The sequence below is a fragment of the Sturnira hondurensis genome, unplaced genomic scaffold, assembly GCF_014824575.4.
Source record: "Sturnira hondurensis isolate 20B ecotype Veracruz unplaced genomic scaffold, ASM1482457v3 Scaffold0010428, whole genome shotgun sequence".
Lineage (NCBI taxonomy): Eukaryota > Metazoa > Chordata > Mammalia > Chiroptera > Phyllostomidae > Sturnira > Sturnira hondurensis.
Window position 1 is genome coordinate 13,997,750 of NW_028083059.1, and position 20,319 is coordinate 14,018,068.

General features: G+C 38.0%; 1 protein-coding gene across 1 annotated transcript in view; it reads right to left on the reverse strand.

Moving 5' to 3' along the window:
* CHMP2B (charged multivesicular body protein 2B) overlaps nt 1–1,704 on the reverse strand; it is a 28,885-nt gene extending 27,181 nt beyond the window's left edge. Inside the window, exon 1 of the mRNA XM_037059015.1 lies at nt 1,423–1,704. Coding sequence (XP_036914910.1) covers nt 1,423–1,456 — 34 coding nt within the window. The 5' untranslated portion in view covers nt 1,457–1,704. The remainder of the gene's footprint in view (nt 1–1,422) is intronic.
* Between the last annotated feature and the right edge of the window lie 18,615 nt (nt 1,705–20,319).

The window sequence follows — 20,319 nt, forward strand, 5'->3', positions numbered from 1 at the left end:
TAATACTGAAACAAAGAAATAAACCTTTTTTCTCCATGGAGTATTATACAATAACTGAAAACCAAAATATTAGTACTGGAACACTGAAAAAATAAAGTGCCAGGTTAACGATTAAACAAGCTGCATTCTCAGGAATAACACACATAAAACCCACTTCAAATCACTGCATCACACCCTATTACAACTTGGTCATTTTTCTGGCATTGTAAATGATTTTTAAAAAGTCTCAGTTAATAAAAAGTCAATAAATTAAAAAAAATCTTTTCACCAACTCAGAGTAAACAACAGTATATTATTAGGGGTAAGATGACATTATGTGTTGAAGAAAAGGGCAGAGTGGCAGAGTAAAAATTATGTCTTTGTTATCCCCTCCAAAATAATTTTGCTGCCAGTGGTGGAATAGTCAATAAAAATAATGGAGTTACCCCAGGTCTGAACTGAGCACTCTGTCCAGCTGTATCCACTGCTCCTTTTGTTGAATTAGACCCCTTACAAAGAAGTGATTCTTTGGCTGAACCAGGAGTAACCTAGACTCAACATGTAATAGGAAACTCTATTTTAAAAGAACTTGAATGAATTTGATTCCTGGTAGTAGTCAATGAAAATATCAAGACTATCAAGACTAACCAGTGTTATATGGACATACATTACAAGCAAGCATTGCTTATAAACATCAATTTGCATATTCCTGTACATGCACTTTCTTTCTATTAAGGTGACACTGAGGCAAATGTCTGGAACAATACAAGCACCTTAAAATGTAAACTTCTATGTAGATAATACACATCACATCTCTTACTTTTGATGGCAAAAGATAATCATAAACGAAAAAAAATCCATTATGAAACAATCCAGGCACTTCCTTTGGGTTTCTTTTATGTTTCTATTAGAGTTAGTCAAGAATCGTTTCACATCTCCGCTGTTGGGGTGTTCTTGGGACAAGACCAACTCAGACCCAAGTTCATTTTGATAACTGGAGCCAGTTTACCCGCCAACCCTCACCCAACCCCCGGCCTGCCATCGCAGGCACAGGTTTCCGGTTCGCGTTCTCAGAAGTAGTACACAACCAACTCAAAAAACCAAGCAGACAAAACTATCAAGAAATTCATTAAATCATCAAGACTAATGATACTCAAGAGCCAACAGCATCCTGCCTCCTCCAAATGCTCAGGATTCCGCTAAAGAAAAACATAGGGATGGGGCTTGTTACTGGACTCAAGAGAAGCCAGACCGCCCAGGTGCTGCTGTTGAGGTGGGCGAGAGGAGATGGGAAGCAGAAAGTGACACACGAGGTCAGTCACCTGTGGGGCCCCTAGATCCAGCCCCGCCCCCAGGGACATAAGCAAGAATCACGGCCAGAAGCCCCGAAAACACATCTGGGAAACACAGAGCTGGGCCCTTTCGGCCAGGCCTGGAACTTACCATCCACGGTTTTCTTCTTAAAGAGGGACGCCATGGTCAAGAACCGCGCCCAGGCGGCCCAGCTTGGCCCGGTCCGGGACGCAAATGGGAAAGGACAGGAAGGAAAGGACTAGCCTTCGGAGGATTTGGGGTAGCGAAGCCAAAGAACAAGAAAAGAGGGCAGGGTCTCCAGGTAGGACACACAGAAATCAGTGTCCCTGAAGCCTACGGCAGCCGAGTCTCCCGAAGCTCAGGTGACTAGGAACTAAAACACTTTTTGGAGAAGTCACTTGTAGGCGGCGCCTGCGCGTCGTGATCTTGCGCCTGCGCACTGAGGCGCCCGAAGCCGCCACCGTTGCCCTCACTTCAGCTTCGGCCGGGTAGCCCACTTTCCGGGTATGGGCGCTGCGATCCCGTCTAGGCTGTCGGCGGTAGCCGGTCTTCGGAGGCTGTGGATGGTGACGGAAACCTTCTTAGGTGCTGGCTTCGTGCTGAGTCCTTTCTTAGCCCTTTCCCCTTTGCCTGGGCAGAAGCTGGAAATAGGGGTCTCCACTGCCCGAGGACAAGTCCGGGTGGTTTGGAACCAGTTGAATTACCATTATCCACTTGCTGTCAGTATCAGTACTTTCTTAAGTGCAGGGGCTAGTTCTAATGCTGAGGTGCTTGTCCCCGGAGTTCATCCTCTTTTCCTCCCTAACTCGTTCAGCGACCGCCTGCCTTGGCGCCCTCAGTTCTTGTGGGCGCCCACGGCGCAGCCGCCTGCGGGACCGAAGCGTTCACTTGCGGCCCTGGACCCAGGGCTCTGACCACCCGGTGTGGGTCTCTGGGGATCCGATTTCTGGGCTTAAGGGTGGTGGAGGAAGAAGGAACTGGGGAGCAACTTCCTTAATGCAACACTTTAATGTGCTTGGTTGGAAATATGAACAAAAAAGTCCATACACATTTGTATGCCTCCAACCCTATTTTTTTAATCTCGATTTCCTGTAATTGCTAAAGAAAAATTCACGGCTATATTGTGAATCTATTAAAATACTATATAACTGTATATTGGTTTTAATGTAGTAAAAAACACCACGTTAAAGGAAAAGCATAAGGAGTAATTTAAAGAATCCTTGTGTGTATAGCCATAAATATGTAAAACACTCTTTGAATTAGGATTTTAAATTCATTGTTTTACGTCATTGTGTGTATAGCATATTTCAGTTTAATGTATTATTTCACTATTGAGAATCTTAAGTTTGCTTTGAACTTCCCCCTCCCAGTCTATTAGAGCTTTGAGCAACACTGCCTTCCACAGGATAAAAATAATAATGGCCTTTTTTTTTCTGTAGATGTGTTTTGTGATAGGGAAGACACTCCAGTAAAAAAGTCAATATTATCAGTCAACGTTGGGTTTATGCATCATGTTTCAAGGGTTTTTAAGTATTTGTGGTATTCAGACTTCCCGTCCCGATTTTGCTCCCCCCCCCACAAGATACAAAAGCCCTCAGGGCCACTGGCAATCCTACTGTTGCTACCAAAATGTAGCTACGAGTTTGCTCATGAAAACTTTCTCAGAATGACATAATAACGTGCAAGATAAAATTGTATTACTCCTCAAGTTGTTCCATATTTTACAGGAAGGTGAAGAAATGAGGAAAAAGGAAAAATTGTAAGTGAGGAGACCTAGTCTTGGCATCCAAGGCCTCGTCTTATACTGGAATAAACTCTGGCAGAAAAGAGGTTCGCCCTCACTGCCTGTTTTAATGAATGGCATGGAGCTGTGCTTGAATGCTTGAGTAGGGATGAGCTGTTATGTGTGTAGTAATGGTACTCCTCCCTGCTGCAGTCACCCTTGTTTTATTACTCCTACAGAGCCCCCCACTGACCCAATTGTAACAGTTGGGGAAATGCCAGAATACTTAGCAGCAACCATATGGAAGACGCTCCCAAAGTGCACAGCAGGAGCTAAAGACAGAGCTTGTTCATTACAATAAAGACAAAATAGGAATATGTGGTATTTAAACTCAGCACTCTAATAGCTTGATTCTCCCATAGTTTGAAGCAGGCTGACATTTAGCTGAAATGCACCAGACTGCCTGGCATCCACTCTGATTAGTTGGTGGCCAAACTGCAGTGGCATATTTGGTATGTGTATCACTTATTTAAAGAGTGTGTGCACTTATAGCTGAGATTTAGGACACCAAGAAGCCAGAAACTACAAATATTACGGTATTTTTTTCATGTATTTAAAACCGCCATCATCCATACTCACTGAGTCAATAAGACATATAAGCATAGTGGATAGAGGAAACATTTTAATTTTACTCTTTTGAAGTCTCATTAAGAAATAATTGACTAATGTACTATGATTATATTATGATCACATTATGATCCAATGCTCTTATTCCAAATTGCTTAGATAATGAAAAATATTTATTGTATACCTAATGACACATACCATGCTATGTGCTGGAAACATGCCACTGAAAAAACAAGGCTCTCCCTTCTTTTTCTCTTCCCCACCTTCCTACCAGGATTTTCATCTTTCCTATTCACTTGTTAACAACTCTGACACCAATTCCAATGTGTTATTTTTCCCCCACACCAAACAATCTGAGACACCCTTGGTATGTGCTATAATTCAGCTCAACTCTTGACATGCAGATGGTATCACATTCTACAGGTTAAAGGTTAAGTCCCAAAAGACTCCCCCGAGTTCAATGCCAGTAGCAAGTCCAGGTTGTTGCCTGTGCTTCCGACAGGCCAGCTATAAATCAAAGGTTCCCCTGATCCCCTACTTGGGTTCCATTAATTTGTTAGATCAGTTTAGATCCCTGTTTACTTACTAGGTCACTTGTTTATTGCAAAAGATATTAAAGGGTAAAAACTGCCAGAAAAGAAAGATACACAGGCAAGGTCCTGGATGTAGGAGCTTCTGTTCCCCTTGGAATTTGAGGCCCAGGAACCATGGCACACGGAAGCATCCTGGTTCACCAACCTGGAAGCTGCCCAAACCCTATCCTTTTGGGTTTTCAGGGAGGCTTCATCACATCGGCACGCTTGATTAAATCATTAGGCAGTGTTGACTGAATTGCTGTCGTTCTTCCTTTTCCTGGAGGCTGGGGAGCAAGGACTGAGAGTTCCAATCCTTTAATCATATGGTTGGCTCCCCAGGTGACCAGCCCCCAACCTGAGATACTTTCCGAAACTCACCTCATTAACATAAACTCAGTTATGGTTGAGAGTGGTTTGCTATGAATTTCAAGGCATCTTTATAGCTCTTATGGCCTAAGAAATTCCAAGGGCTTTAGGAGCTCTGTCAGAGATAGAGACAAAGACCAAATTAGGTATCTTATTGTAAATCACAATATTACACTTGTCCATTGCAGAGAAGTAGGCTTTGGCTTAGTATAAGAAAAAGAGCTTTAGTTATAAAATAACTAAGTCCTATGGATGTAATGTACAACATGGGGACTATAATCAATAATGTTGTGTTAACCCTGCATGGTGACAGATGGCACTTAGACTTATTGTGATGGTTTTTTTTCAAAATGTATACAAATATTGAATCATTTTGTCATATACTTGTAGGGGAAGTCATTCAGAGATGCAGTATGTCTCCAGCAGTAAAGAAGTCTGGAAAATGTTGGACTCTGTTTTTGTGTGATTGTTTAACCCCCTGTAGCCTCAGGTGTGACTGACTACCCAGAAAGCCACATGCTGCCCACAGATAAAATCAGCCCCAGGAAAGAGGTTGATGCTCACAAGGGTGTTCAACCTTTTGCCGACTTTGAGCCACACTGGAAGAAGAGTTGTCTTGGGCCACACATTAAATATATGAACACCAACGAAAACTGATGAGCAAAACAAAACAAAAAAAGTTTTTTATGCAAATTTATGATTTTGTGTTAGGTCAAATTCATAGCCATCCTGGGCCACATGTAGCCTATGGGCTGCAATTTGGACACCCCTAGAAAAAGTGCGGATAACTGACTGGTGTTACACGTTAACTTAGAAATGCGTTGTCCTTTCTGTTGGTCTACGTGACTACCTACCATATGGTTTTACTATTAATCCCCTATAGAAAGGAAACCCTGTCCTGGAGGGGGCATGGGTTTATTTACTGTTGGCCACTACTGGGGAGAAGCAGCTGCTTTGATGTAAGTTTCTCCTATGAAAGCTCTTAGGAATTTGAATAAGGCCATGTGCCAGTTCTTCGGAATTGAACCTGAATTTAGACGTTTGGGGCTTCCCCCAACAACAACTGAAACTGATATAATATTGTATGCCAATTAGAAATGATAATATTATTAATATAACTATAGTTTTAAAAAGAGAAGGAGCTCTTAAAACCAGAGTTCTTCTTAAATGGGAGGTGAGCTGTGTGAGATAGTGAGCTCTTTGGCAAGAAAGTGTTAAAGCAGGAGAGGTTGTTGTAGACACAATTCTTTTAAAAGGCCAAACTCCCTATTGGAAGATTTCTATGGTTCCTTTAAAATCTGAAATTTTATCATGAATAATATGTAGCTGAGTCCCAATACCTTGGTGTGTGATATTACACACTGTACAGGTAACACTTTCAAATATTGTTGACTTCAGTTTTAAAGATATAATTGAGCCAAAAAGATACAGCATTTCACCATTTTGAATCATCTTGGTTTAGGTCACCTTCATCTCTAATCTGGATTATTACCACACATATCTGTGTGCACACTCACACACATTTGTTCTCCAAATTAAACTTCTGTGGTTCATCCATCTGAATTTTTACCACTCAGGTTGCTCACCTAATTATTCCCCTTCATTGTGTGTCTCAGGTGGAACATAATTGTTTAGGTTCTATCATGGAATTAGGCCTTTTGTTACCTCCTTTGTTCTGTACTCTGTTTCTAACAGCGCTCTTTGATTCCATTAGCATTTTTGATTATTAGACTCTTTGAGTCACCTCAAACTTTTAGTCGCGTATAGTTTTTAGTACATTTAAAAAAATATGAATTCTGACTCAGTCCTTCTGATCCTTTATTTGATTCATAAATAATTTTAACCCAAACACAAAACCTTTCATGTATCACTAGAGACATCCATTCATTTTTGCATCGACTAAGCACGTTTGAGGCGTCGTGCCCCTCTATGAATCATCACGGACAGTGAAGAGTGTGGAGTGTCTAAGGCTGCCACCTCCAGGTTTCACTCACAGAAGAAGACAAGGTTTGACTTCAGGGAACAGTAAGCTAGAGAAAGATCTCTTGTTTTTCCTTTCTTCCCTGCTTCCCAACTCCTCTGAGGGCACTGCCTCTACTCTTCTCCATGCTCTCAACTTCTCTGAATTCAGAGAAGACAGGCAGCGCTTACTCTGCCTGGCTGAAGGACCGCACTCAGATGATCTCAAACATGTGGACAACTTTTGTACATTTCAAGCCAGATTATGTATGCAACATTTTCCCCTTGCTTCAGCATGCTCGCCATATTTTAGCATTAAAATTTAGAAAATTTTCCGGAATTTCTGCCTTCTTGCTTTAATAGTTCCAGAAATTCACCTCCTTTCTCTCTTTGTCAAATCTTGCCTTTAAGTATATGTACCATAAAGCATGAGTGAGACCAGTCAGACATTTAGTCAATGAAAAAGCTAAATGAGAATCCTAAATGTGTGTGGTTGCACATCATTGGTTTTATAGTCTAAAAGACTTCATGTGTTATTTGGAATATGTAACAATATGATCCTTTTTGAAAAAAAAATGTAACTTTGCCCTGAATTCCTTATGGTGTTAATAGTAGTTGCACATGAGTAAATCAAGACAGTATACATGCCCCCTGGCACAACAGAACATATGTATATATTTGCCTTTCATTCCAATAATGGCTCCAGAGTGCGGAACTACTACCACACAGAATAAAAATAAGCCTCAATACATGGCCAATGGATTTGGCTCTTCAATACGGTGAACCTTAACAGCCCTCTTCCTTTCTGTCTCAGATGAATAGGAATCAAGACAAGCTCTGCATGTTAGATTTTAGTAAAGTAGTAAGTATGAATAATTTGCTAAAACAACAGCATTGCATTTTCTATACAAATAAGGTGGCTCTTTTATAGTGATATTTATTATAAGCTGCATTTAAATGGCCTCTTCATTGCTTTATTAAGTAATGGAACAAATACTTATAAAAACTATTGTATGAAATATGTGATGCTAGTTAATAATTTGGGGGGATCAAAAAATAAACTAGACATGAATTTTACCGTAAAGAAAGACATGAAAAGTCTGGTAAAGTTATTAGAGGTACATCAAGAATTCAATAACAAGGCACAGTATATGGCAGTAAAACTTGGTGTGGTCATTAACAAAATTAATAATCAACTCTATGATTCTAAATTTGATGCTTGGAAATGTTTTACATAATTAGACTCTAATTAGTACATTATATTTAGAAATTCTCATTTTTAAAATGTCTCTTTTTAAATTTTTTTCCTTTGCATGCAAGGAATTGATTCAGAAGCTTAAAAATGCCTAGAAACAGATGAAAAATTTAAACGATCTTGAAAACAATTTTAGATACCTTTGATGAAAAATATACAAGTCTCCAAAGTATATAAACCTGAACTTACTGATAGACATGATAGTAATGGTAAATAATATCTAAGTGTATATGTTACTCAGATTCTAGGAGACTACTGTATCATTTTCACGGTTTAATATGAGACTTACCTATCTTCATTGTTTTCTATTTCTACCTTATTTGTGAAAATTACTACTTAGGCTACAAACCACCATTTCAAAACAGAATAAAAATATTAAAAATTTAATGTTACCTTTATATTATAAACAAAGACCTCTGGCCCTGGGCAGTGTGACTCAGTTGGTTGGAGCATCATCCTGTAAACTGAAAGGTTCCGGGTTCGATTCTCAGTCAGAGCATATACCTAGCTTGTGGGTTTGGTCCCCAGACAGTGGGGTATGAGAGGCAACTAATCAACATTTCTCTCTCATATCAATATTTCCCTCCCTCTCTCTCATCCACCCTTCCCTTCTTTCTCTAAAAGAAAAAAAAAAAGAAAACACCAAAGCCTTGTGCATTCAGTTTATTGGAACTTTATTGTTACTTTGTATTTAGGCCCACTTTTGGGAGACTAACTTTTACAAAGTTTTATGATAATATCATCAATAACCATATTTTCTGATGCCTATTCCATGTATGGAGTAAAAAGACATGAAGATGTATTAAGATAGGATCTCTGCCTATTAGTAATATTTATTTTGGGTGATGATAACCTATTCCACAAACAAAGTAACTTGTATCAAAAGGGTTAAATTTGTCATTCAGAATAGCAAGTTGATTTGTTATGTCAGAATAGACTTTAAACTAAAATGGTTTTTCTGACAATAGCTGCTGTCTTTGGAGATATGGAAAGTCTCAAGTACAATTCTGAGATTAGTTGGCAAAAGATACTGATTTATAAGGGAGTCTATTCAGAAGTTGTTTTCACCTGGTCTTTCTCTCGGTTGTCTACCCTTGCTTTTTACCACCAAAAGGATGCTTGGATGAGTATCCTATTGCTGCCATAACAAATGATCACAAACTTGGTGACTTAAAACAACTCAAATGTACATTTTATTGTAATGGAGGCCCGGAGTCCAAAATGGGTCTCATTGGATTAAAATGTAGGTATCCTCAGGACTGTGTCCCTCCTGGAAGCTCAAGGGAAAATTTGCTTTCTTCCTTTCCAATTTTTAGAGGCCACCTGAATTCTTGCCTCCTCCGTCTTCAGAGCCAGCAGTGTGGCATCCTCAAGTCTGTCTTTGAACCCAACTCTTCTGCCTTTCTTCCACATTTAAACTCACTACATTGGGCCCACTCCGACGTACCAAGATTATCTCCTTATTTTAAAGTCAGCTGATTAGCAACCTTAATTTCAGCTGCAACCTTGATTCCCTTTGCCCATGTATCACAGGTTCCAGGCATTAGAACAGGGATGTCAAACTCGTTTTCACTGGGGGCCACATCAGCCTTGTGGTTGCCTTCAAAGGGCCAAATGTAATTTTAGGTCTGTATAAGTGTAACTTCTCCTTAACAGTTAAGCAAGAGCTCGGCACTGCCACTGGGTAGAAACAAGGTGCAGGGCCAGATAAAGCAAGGCAGAGGGCCGGATTTGGCCAGTTTGCCTTGTGTTGGCCACCTGTGCATTAGAATGTAGATGCGGTTGAACAATAGCATTCTGCCTACGTCAAGTGAGACTGACTTTTAAAATAAAGTATCATTGGGTCTACAAAACATTCTTTGGCCTACTTCATTGTTTTTTTAGTTGTACCTAACAGCTCCCATATGGTTTTAAAAAGCACTGGTGATCTTACTGACATGAAAATGCTATTCCTTGCTACTGTCATACGTCATGGTTTGCTGTGTCCACAATGTTAACCCATCTAGCCTTCATTTGGCAGGAGTCTTCTTGATGCTTTCTCACATTGGCACTAACAACTTTCTAGGAAAGAAAGTAAAAGACAAACCCTGGCTGGTGTAGCTCAGTGGATTGAGCGCAGGCCTGCGAACCAGAGGATCGCAGTTTGATTCCCAGTCAGGGGACATGCCTGGTTTGCAGGCCAGTTCCCAGAGGGGGACTCATGAGAAGCAACCATACATTGAAATCTCTCTCCTTCTCTCCTTCTCTCCTTCCTTTCCCCCCTACAGATAAATAAATAAAATCTTAAGAAAAAAGAAAAGAAAGTAAAAGACATATGGACAAATTCTGACATAGAATTTTTCATTGAAACAGACTTGGTTTAACACTTTGTTTCAAATTCTGCCTTGTGGATATAGTGCTTTACTATTTAATCAAAATTTTAATTGATATTTAATTTTGAACTCAAGCTGCATTCATAGAACTGACCATCACCATATTTAAATTTTAAAATAACTAACTGCGTTTTTATCTCCCGCATATATCTGCACATATTTGTTATTGTAAGACAAAATCATTGAATTAACAATTAGCTTATAATAGCAAAAATGTGTATAGAAGTATCACTCAATTTTCTTGTAAGCACAAACTATTTAGAACTAGATCAAAATGCTCAATAATTTTATTGTAATTCATGTCTTCACTTTTTCAGTCACTAATACTACAATTTTAGAAGTGAGAGAGATTGTATAGTTAATCTGTTATAAGCTCTTTATTTTACAAATAGACATCAGGACGGATGGTGAAGGATTTCTGAACTTCACTGTTGGTCCCTGGAAGGTCTACAACTAGGAACCAAGATGACCCAACTCTCACACCAATACTTGACCTGTCTGTCCTATAAATCTGTCTTAGTAAAAAAAAAAAAACCAGCAGAGAATAAAGAAGAAGAGAGTAAATTTGAAAGGCAGTCTCTGAGAAATCTGAAGTCTGTATCAAAATGTTTGATACATTTAAACATTTTGACTTATGATAAAATGAGAGTGGCCAGGAGATGCGAGTAATTCATGTAGTTAATGGAGGCTGGATGTATAAACATGAGAGGCCACACCTTTAGCTAAACGTCTCATCTCTTAGGTAAAATTGAGCTAGGAAATTTCTCCTTTCAGCAAATTATTTTTGCCATTTAATATGGAAATTCAGTAGAGATCTCATTAATAGTTTTGTAAAGGTATTCTGATTTTAATAAAGACAAAAATTGTTTTAGGTTAGAAGCATGAAAGGACAGGTATGAAATCAGCCCCTGACAGGAATGATGAAGAAATGGAATTGGGATTATGGAGATGGGAATTTCTGAAGTCCTATCTACAGTCTGCTAAGGAAATTAGGAAGTTACAAAGGCAGTTCCCATGAACAAGGCAAGATGTACACAGTGTTCAGTTCATCATTCTACTTCTAAGCCATCAGAAACAGTTCTAAGGTTATCCTGGTTGGTGATGGTGGGGTAGCGATGGAGAGAAAGTACTCGTGTATCTGTGGGACACATTCTGCATTGCAGAAGCAAAAAGCATAAAAATAAAAAGGTGTACATTTGGACTCAACATTACAAAGATGCTATATCTTATAGGATATGTATTAAACTGGAAAATAAATCACAGCAGGTTTTGTGTCAAAACAGTGCCCAATGACAAGGAAGACTTTTAAAAAAGAGAATCAGAATGTTGGTCAGAAAAGTTATATGAATAGAAATATAAATTGTGGTTATCTTAGTTATTTTAGTAATATCTGACATTACAAGGGAGGGCAGTTTCTTTTTCTACTTTTTACCCATTACCCATTATACACAGTAAAGCAGATCAAAGAGCAGGATTATGTTACCAAGGGAGATTGGGACTCTCTCCACGGGGGTCATAAATACAGTGTTCCATCTGCTGGAACTGTTTAGGTGAAACATGCCTGAAGTAAGGGGCTGGATCAGATGATCTCTGGGGGTCTCTTCCAGCCTTTTGAGTCTTTGAGAGAAATTTCTAATCAGCATGTTAATGAGTGCTTTAAATTTGTATTCTGGTTTCCTTGAAGATAATTACCAGAAACACTAAGCAGAGAATAGCATTTCTAAATGGCTATTTAAAAGGAGAAGAAAAGGAGGAAAGAAAAAAAAACAGGATTCAGTTTAAAAAGAAAAATAGCTGTAATAAAATATGGCCCACTTGATGTCAGAGAAGGCAATTACCTGAGAAGGTAGTATGGTTCAACAGTCTCGGTGACGCCTGAGAAAGTTCAAGGCCACCGCCTTTTCCCTGTTTCTGTGATGTCTTGCTGTGTGACCCAGGGTGAGTCACTTGACCTTAGTTTCCTCTTCTGAAAACACAAGACCCCAGGAGTTGTGCTTGATCACTTGACTAATATCAAGCTATAAGAATTAAATGAAGAATGGAATTTCATCTAGGCTTCATCACTGTTGCAGTGATGACGGATGGGAAACCCGGGAGTCAGGTTAGCCCTGCGCTTCATTACCTGACAGAGAGAATGTCTGAGTGACATGGGTGGTAAACCAGATTTTGACAACTCTTTCAGAAATGTTAAATTGGAATGGTATATAGAAAATAAGTATAGCACACATTTACTTTGATTTGTGCATTATACAAAATCAATTATAATATCGTCCCATATGTTCAATTAATCTAGCCCCAGAAGAAAAGGAATGGGAAAACTACGTATGAGGTTAGGGTGATACCTTTTGTTTTTCACTTAGATTTAGTGGAGAAAATCCTTTTTATTAATATTAATGTATAGCTGCTTTATAAATAATATCAAAATAGTCTCAGTCCAAATTATTTTTCTCCCTCTGTCTTTCCTTTACCAGTAGTAAAATAAGTTTAATGTGACTTTTTATGTTTCTTGGCATAAATGTGATTTTTCCTGGGTGACTAAGCTGGCAGGTTTCCAAACCTGGCGTATGGGGTTAAATGCTTAGCTTCATGTTATTGCCAGCACATTTTTTTCCACCAGAGACTGCTGCTTGTTTTAATAAATATGCCCTAAATAGGAAATCAAACAAGGAAGAAATTAAACTTAGGCATGACACAGAAGGTAATGTTTTCCAAAATCAGCTAAAACTTATGTTTCTGACACACTCTTCAAAGAAGGTGAGTAACGATTAAAAAAAAAACAAGATGCTATGAAAATGAATTTTGTTTGTGATGAAACTTGGGAAACTGAAGCATCTATACCAGATAAGATCTGTGATTACCACTAGTAACCATTACTTCTATTTCAATATACTACATTTTTCTATTAAAGTGAAAAAGCCAAACACATTCTGAAAGCATTGTTGGTATTTTGATTAGAGATTGCAAATATGCAGTCTTTTGTTCATGAACACTAAAGAGAGGGCAAGAATATCGCAGGAAATACTGCTGTATGTGAGGTTTGGGGAATAATAAATTCTAGTTCTGAGTCTGCTATTCAGCTTTCAGATGACATTATACCTTAGTCCCACCATCTGTACAGTATGAATAATCATATTTGCTAGCTCACAGGTGTGTTGTAAAGAAAAGACAATAAAAAATGATTCTGAAAAGCTATTGAGTCCAGACTGTAAGGCAAACAAATGGTTAAGAGATACAAAGCAAGTGTGTTGAACTTTCTAATAAAATTCTGAGAATCGTGTTTAACATGATTTTTAAAAGAGTCTAACATTTACCTCCCAAAATTTTCATATGACTTTATTTTATCCACAAAATGTGCATAATTTGGACTGAGAATTTGATCTCAAAGTCTATGAGGGACTACAAAGGAGAAAACACATTGGGACTCTGCCGTTTTTTGCTTCACAGGCCTGTGCTCAATCCAGTGAGCTGCACCAGCCAGGGCTCTGCCGTGTTTTTGAGTCTCTGACTTGAGGGATCGGCTGATGGTAGATTCTCACTATGAATTTATGCAGCATTCAATATCAAATCACATCTTTAATTGAAGGAGTGGAAAGTACACTTCATTGGAAGAGCAGAGACTGGGACAACCATAAGGAGTCAAATCAATGCCTTTTTGCTCCCGGTATTAACATTTACCTTCCTTGGGGGAAAAAAAATTCAGAGTTTGGAAGCAGAGTTGGAAGTTGTGTGTTTTCAAATTCCTTTCATTATGGGACTTCCTGGGATGATTTTGTTCTAAACATACCACTTTCTTTTACCAACCTCCTTTAGCTCATTTCTTTCATGAAAATTGAGCTCCTTACAGGAAAATGAAATAAACAACACAAATAAATAAGTTAAGAGCCCTAGTTCAATGTAAAGAGAATCGGAGAGAAGAAAATTTTAAGGATGGGTAGTCAAAATTGTTAAAATCATGTACAGTGGCTGAAAAGTATAGGAGAAAAAGGCCATTTATTTTGTGAATATTATTAGTGACCTTCCGACATGCACCATACACCCCCTACATCCTCATTAGTGTAGGGGCAGAAGGTGAAAATCCTTTGAAGAGCAACTAACAGTAAGTAAGGAAGTGGTGTCAGCAAGTATAGAATGCACTTAAAATTTTTGAGTTAAATAAAAGAGACTAGATTGTTTTCAAGGCACTTGAAATGTAACCTCGCAATATCTGGTGGTGTGTGTATTGGTCCAGGAAAACTCATGAGTTACTGGACCCAAACACGCTTACAGTAAATGGTGAGAACTGTGTTTACGTTTTGGAGAGGGTTCCTTGCAGTTCATGCCCTATCAGCCTTTAATGGATATCCACAAATAACATTTACGTTTAAAAAATAACTTAATGCCTTTCTCTTTTTTATACTTATTCTCTTCACCTTCAAGGGATCAAGGTCAAAAGCATACCTTGCAGTCAAAGCAACTGATATTGTTGTTTTGGGGTTTTATTCTGTCCTCAGTTTAGAATAATTTAGAGCATGTGAATTCTTTTGAGATTAATATCTAAAAGGCAAACATTCCTCTATTAAAAGAGACTTCCTTAAAAGAAGGAAATGTCCTCCAAAAACAGGAAACATATTTTCCTTTGAATATATTTATAATAACATGAAAGCTCCTAGTGGAGATGTAGAGATGAAAGGTGGTAGCACCATTATTTATTAAACTGATTTGAAGATTACCTACAGTATAATCACCTGGAGTGCTTATCTATGTCACAGACTCATCAGGCAAATAGCAAAAGAGAATTTATTTTTGGAAAGGAAAAAGGATGTCTTTGCCTTTGAGATTTAAGCAATGGAAAAGGAGCTGGATGAACTTTATGGAAAAGTAGACAAGTGAGCACATAGCTAGCTTACTTACCACACCTTCATTTCTCTGAGTAATATACAAAGTGAAGTTATCTACTGAGAAGTAAATGGGTGGAATTGTAATTAGAGAAAAAATTAAAAGTTTTGGAATGGCTACTGTGCTGTATTTCCTAAGAGTCAACCATGTTTTATTGCTTATAAGGCACATTTTTTCTAACATTTTAACAGCTAATGACAACTTAAAAATTATTGCTGGGTCATTCTTGATGTAACTGGTATTTTCAGCATATGTAGGACCTTGCTGATGGCTATTCACATTGTCATTCAAATTGAGTCATGTGCATTGTTGAAAATGTCATTAAAAAGATCTCTCTGTGATTCAGCATAGAAACAGTAACTTATTTTGGATTCTGAAACTCAGGGAATCAGAGTGGTGGGGCATGAATCAGAGGGGGATAGATACAATCACATGGTTTCTTGCAAAAGAACAACCAAAAGCTTTCCTGACATCCCAAAATGTAAGAAATACAAATAGTTATTACTGAGATGTTGGTAGCATAAGATTATCTTTAAGGCCTTTGACATCCATTGGCCAGAAATTTCCAGCTAATTGAATACTGAACTTTCACTTCCAGCAACATGTGATTCAGTTGAAGAAAACCGAATAAATATAGGTTTAATCAAATAGATTAAGCTGAGGTATCCTAGGACTCTTTGACGTGCCACAAAATTATACTATCACTAATAAAGCAGCAAAAAGATTAAGATCATGAGTATGGAAGAAAAAAGGCCATGTATCCCCATGAAGCTGTGCCTAACTACCAGTGACTGAATGTTTCCTTCACATTGAATTCTAATCTCAAGTACATATTTGTGAAGACTATCTCTTCAAATATGTTACTCTGCATTTGCATGCACACATGCCGCCGCCTGCGGCAGCAAGGTGTTCACAAGGTGAGGCGATGGACTTAACTTAATTAAAATAATGGAGAGGTCCAAGTGCTCCTGGCTGGCAAATGGCGAGTTTATTCAAGGAACTGCTGGCTTATATGCAGAACTACAGTGGCCTGAGAACAATGCTGTTTTACAAAAGTTTGTACATTACCGAAAGCTATCAAGAGGGCAAGATGTTCTCACATCCTGAGAACATTAGCCCACAGATAGCAGTGTCCTCAAGATTATCTCTTTCCTGGAACATGACGCACATGCCAAGACCTTGTTCTTTCCTTCCAGGCTGAGAAGGAGAAGGTCCGGAAGATGTCAAGATACCCGCCGGCTCCCGGGACCAGAAACCAAGTCCCGCCACCGTTTTCACAGTGGGGGCTCTGTCCGTGGTCCCCTGCGGCCTGGTGGGCTCCCACACACACACATGGGTGCACATGTACAGATGTGCACACACACAATATATACACCCACACAGTTGAAGAATGGCTGAACTGATAAAGCACATTAAAGTTTTCTAAAGGAGACCCACCCAGGAACCTTTTTTTCACAAGTGTCAATATTTTACTTCTTGATTTTAGTTAGTGAACATGCACTGGGTTTGTTTAAGAATAAGTTTACCCAAAACTTTAATGACTTAGTTGTCTATGTTGTCATTTAAGGGGACAATAGTAACCCCATAATTTTCAACCAATCAACCATTTAAGCACCATTTAAAGAAGGGTCTGGGTGCATGTTGAAAGAAATCTATCTATTGATATCTGCTAGTAAAACTGCTGAAGTGTCAGAGATCAAACATTGCCAAATTGGAGTTGAGTCCAGATGAAAATCTGGAAGAATATAGTGAAGATGTAAAAAATAATTGTGCATCACAATATACTTAGCATTAGGATAGAGGATAATTGGAATGAAAGAAAACATGGCAATTGATGAATGAAAGGATTCAAAAGAGTGACTCAAAGTGAATATATTTTAGAAATTCTATAACCAATTAAAGTTGTGATTTAGAAAAGTTATATAACCTGCCCAAAGGAATATAGTTTGCTTACATTTTATATGAATACATAAAATTAAATGTAATAAACTTTACATTTCTAAATAAGATCTTTCAGTAAGTTTAAAAATATTAAAAGGTCAGTTTTAGAAAAGTGTTATATCATGGTTTAATTGGCAGGATTTTTTCTTCTCAATCACATATGAAATAAAGGTACTTCTGAGAAGTCCTAGGAATTTTCACAATGTCATTTGTCACTTTCCTTTCTATGCCTCTCTCTCATTCATCCATTTGTACAACCCATAAAAATAAGTAGAACCTTTCTTCTCGAGAGTCCACTAACTAGGGATGAAAAGGCTAATAAGGCATAGTCTTGTGATTAATGTGCTCATAGTCTAGTTGGGGATAAAAATAGAAATAAATTACAATATCAGGTGATAAGCACTATTGTAAACGTATACACAAAAATGCCAGTGGTGATAGTGTCCTAGAATATTCAGTACACAGCGTGAAGGTCAGGGTGACAGAAACACTGCTAGCAGAGGGACTTAGGTGGGTAAATTGGAACAAGAATTTGAAGTATGTTGTTTGCAATGATGAGATTTTAGTAATGGGAACCACTAAAGAATTTACCCAGCATGTGCAGCATTAGATTTTATAAATCTCTTTTCATCATGGTAAAATACAAGTGACATAAAATAGACCATTTTAACCATTTTTAAGTGTATAGTTCAGTACCGTCAAGTACATTCACATGGTGGTACCAAAATTTGATTTTTGAGACAATAATTTTGTGGCAGATAAACCAGAGTACAAAACTACTAGAAAAAGGATGAATTGAATATTTCCATTGGTAGGACCATAATTAGAATTGGTGACTAGTCTATAAGGACAATTAAATAACATTTTCAGGAAGAGGATTACTTGAGGGGAATACAAATGAGTTCCACTATGGACATGTTATATGAGAAGTACACAAACGGAAGTAGAAGTTCAGAACTCCAAGAAGACGTGGCCCCGGAGTCATTAGACTGGTTGAAGTGAACTCTCTTAAGGAACATGCAAGAAAGGAAACAAATCAGATTCAAGGATGAAGGCTTGCTCAGACTCAAGGTTTAAGAGCCCACTAGGAAACTCAATAAAGGACACCATAAAAAAACGGAAAGAAGAACTATGAGAAAAAAAGACATTGTAAACATTAAATAAGGAAAGGATTTCAAGTGGCAAGAACATAGAAAATGATCGAATGTGAATATACAAACAGGATAAAGCTGTTAAAACAGTTTCTTAGATTTGACAAATAAGAGGTCATTGGTGACTCTAGCAAGGGCAATTCCATAGGAGCGTTGGTCTTATGGGCAGGATGTGGACTATAGTGGGGTGAAAAATGACAATAGAAGTGATAAGAATCTGGAAGAATAAAAATAATGATGGACAGTATTTATGGAGCACTTACACAGTGCCAGGCATTGCGTAATATTATGCCATTTCGTTCCCCCACCAACTTTTCACAAGGAGTAAATGGAACTTTAGAATTTTTATAAAGGTAAGTGCAAAGTATCCTTTCAAGAAGTTTGAGCACAGTGGGAGAAAGGAGTGAATCTGGTAACTGGGGGTGGGAGTAATGTAATGTCAAGGCAAGTTTCTTGTGGGAACATGGGGGTGGGAGGTGGCATTGTTTTTAGATTGAAGAAGAGGAACTATTTTTAATTAAGTAGGTAAAATAGAGTTTCAGTAACACAGAAGAAGGAAAGAGAATAAAATTTTAAGTTCATAGGTCAAAGGTTTACACTGAAAATGATAGAAATCTGATTTTAGAGGTAGAAGAAAAGAATGTGTGGTGCTGTATATAAATTATTGAACATGGTAGGGAAGTTATGCAGTTTTTGATTGACATGTATCTTTTCTAACAATGTAGAATATAGCTGGGGATTTAAAGAGTACAATAAACATCAACACTAAAAGTCTCAAAGAACTGGAAAAAAAGAGATTTTTAATAGCAAATATATTAATGGTATAGTTTAAATTAGAAAACATACTTTGTGTGAAAGCCACTAAACATTGTTACCTGATTAATATTGTCCAGTGTGTGAAGCATTGATAGTAAGAGAAAATTGAAGGTAGGGCTTGTTCTGCTCCATGAACAACTGTTGGTTCTAAGGGGGTAGTAGAAAGATGAGAAAGTGAGAGAATTCAGGAACGTGGTGAAAATGTTATAATGGTGAAGTCAGAACAGGTTAGTCATAGCATTTCTAAGTGGGATCAAAGCAGAAATGTAAATAATATATGGTTGTAGGAAGAATAGCCTAACTTCAGCGTTAAAGCTTTCGGGAACACTGAGAGTTAACTACTGCCAGTATTCCATCCTGATAGAATTTTGCTAAAGGAGAAATGAGAAATCCCCCAGTTAAAATCATGGTGGTTAAGTATATAGAGGTTTTAAATAATTTGACTTCCGCTCATAGTTGAGCAATTCTCCCAGCAATGTCACTCAACAGTGGCTCTCTAAAGTATAATTCTCAAAGAAAAGTGATTCGCAGAAATGCAATACCAACAAAACCACAGAAGTTCCTAGGCCTAAATAGGATTAAATAACAATTACTTCTTTTTCTCACCACTCTCTGAAACAGACCTTCTACTATAAGACAGGACTAAGAGCAATTCTTTGACCCCAAGTTCTGGGTAGTGCAGTTACTGCTGCTACTCCTAGGAGCCTGCATTTCCCTCAAGGTTATAGCTTGAATCTATGAGAACATAATCATTGCTCTTCCTCAAGTGTCACCTTTTGTATTCATGATTAGTCACTGAAGATTGGCAACCATTTTATAGGAAATTTCTTCCTCCTTTCATCTCTTTATTATTAAGTCATGCTTAAGTATTTGCATAGTGTCAATTTGCATAATATGCCCCATCAGCATTTACATGACATTGTATTATTGTATCTCTTCTTGTCTTCTTCACCCTTTGTGTTTAATTGTTATGTGGTAAAAAGCAAAGTTTATTTCAATGACAAAGTTGCCCTAAAATAGAGCATAAACAAATATCCATGCTTACTATTGTACTATTTTACGATTTAGGTATAGTTCTGGGTAATAAGGAAAGAGGTTTCTTTCTGAGTTGCATCAGATACATACTTCCTTTTACTCAAGAATATTGAAACTACTTGAAAGCTGAAATCAGTACATAATCAGCTAACGTGTGATTATATAATCTCATCAAAACTAACTTACTTTAGGATAACTAGTATGTGGCAATATGGGCTCTTCCCCTTCTTCCTGACTCTGTTCAATTGCTACTTATTGCAAAAACCTGTCCTCGTTTTCTCAGGCACAGTTAATTACTTCCTTGTCTGTGTTCTCAGACAACTTTGCTCAC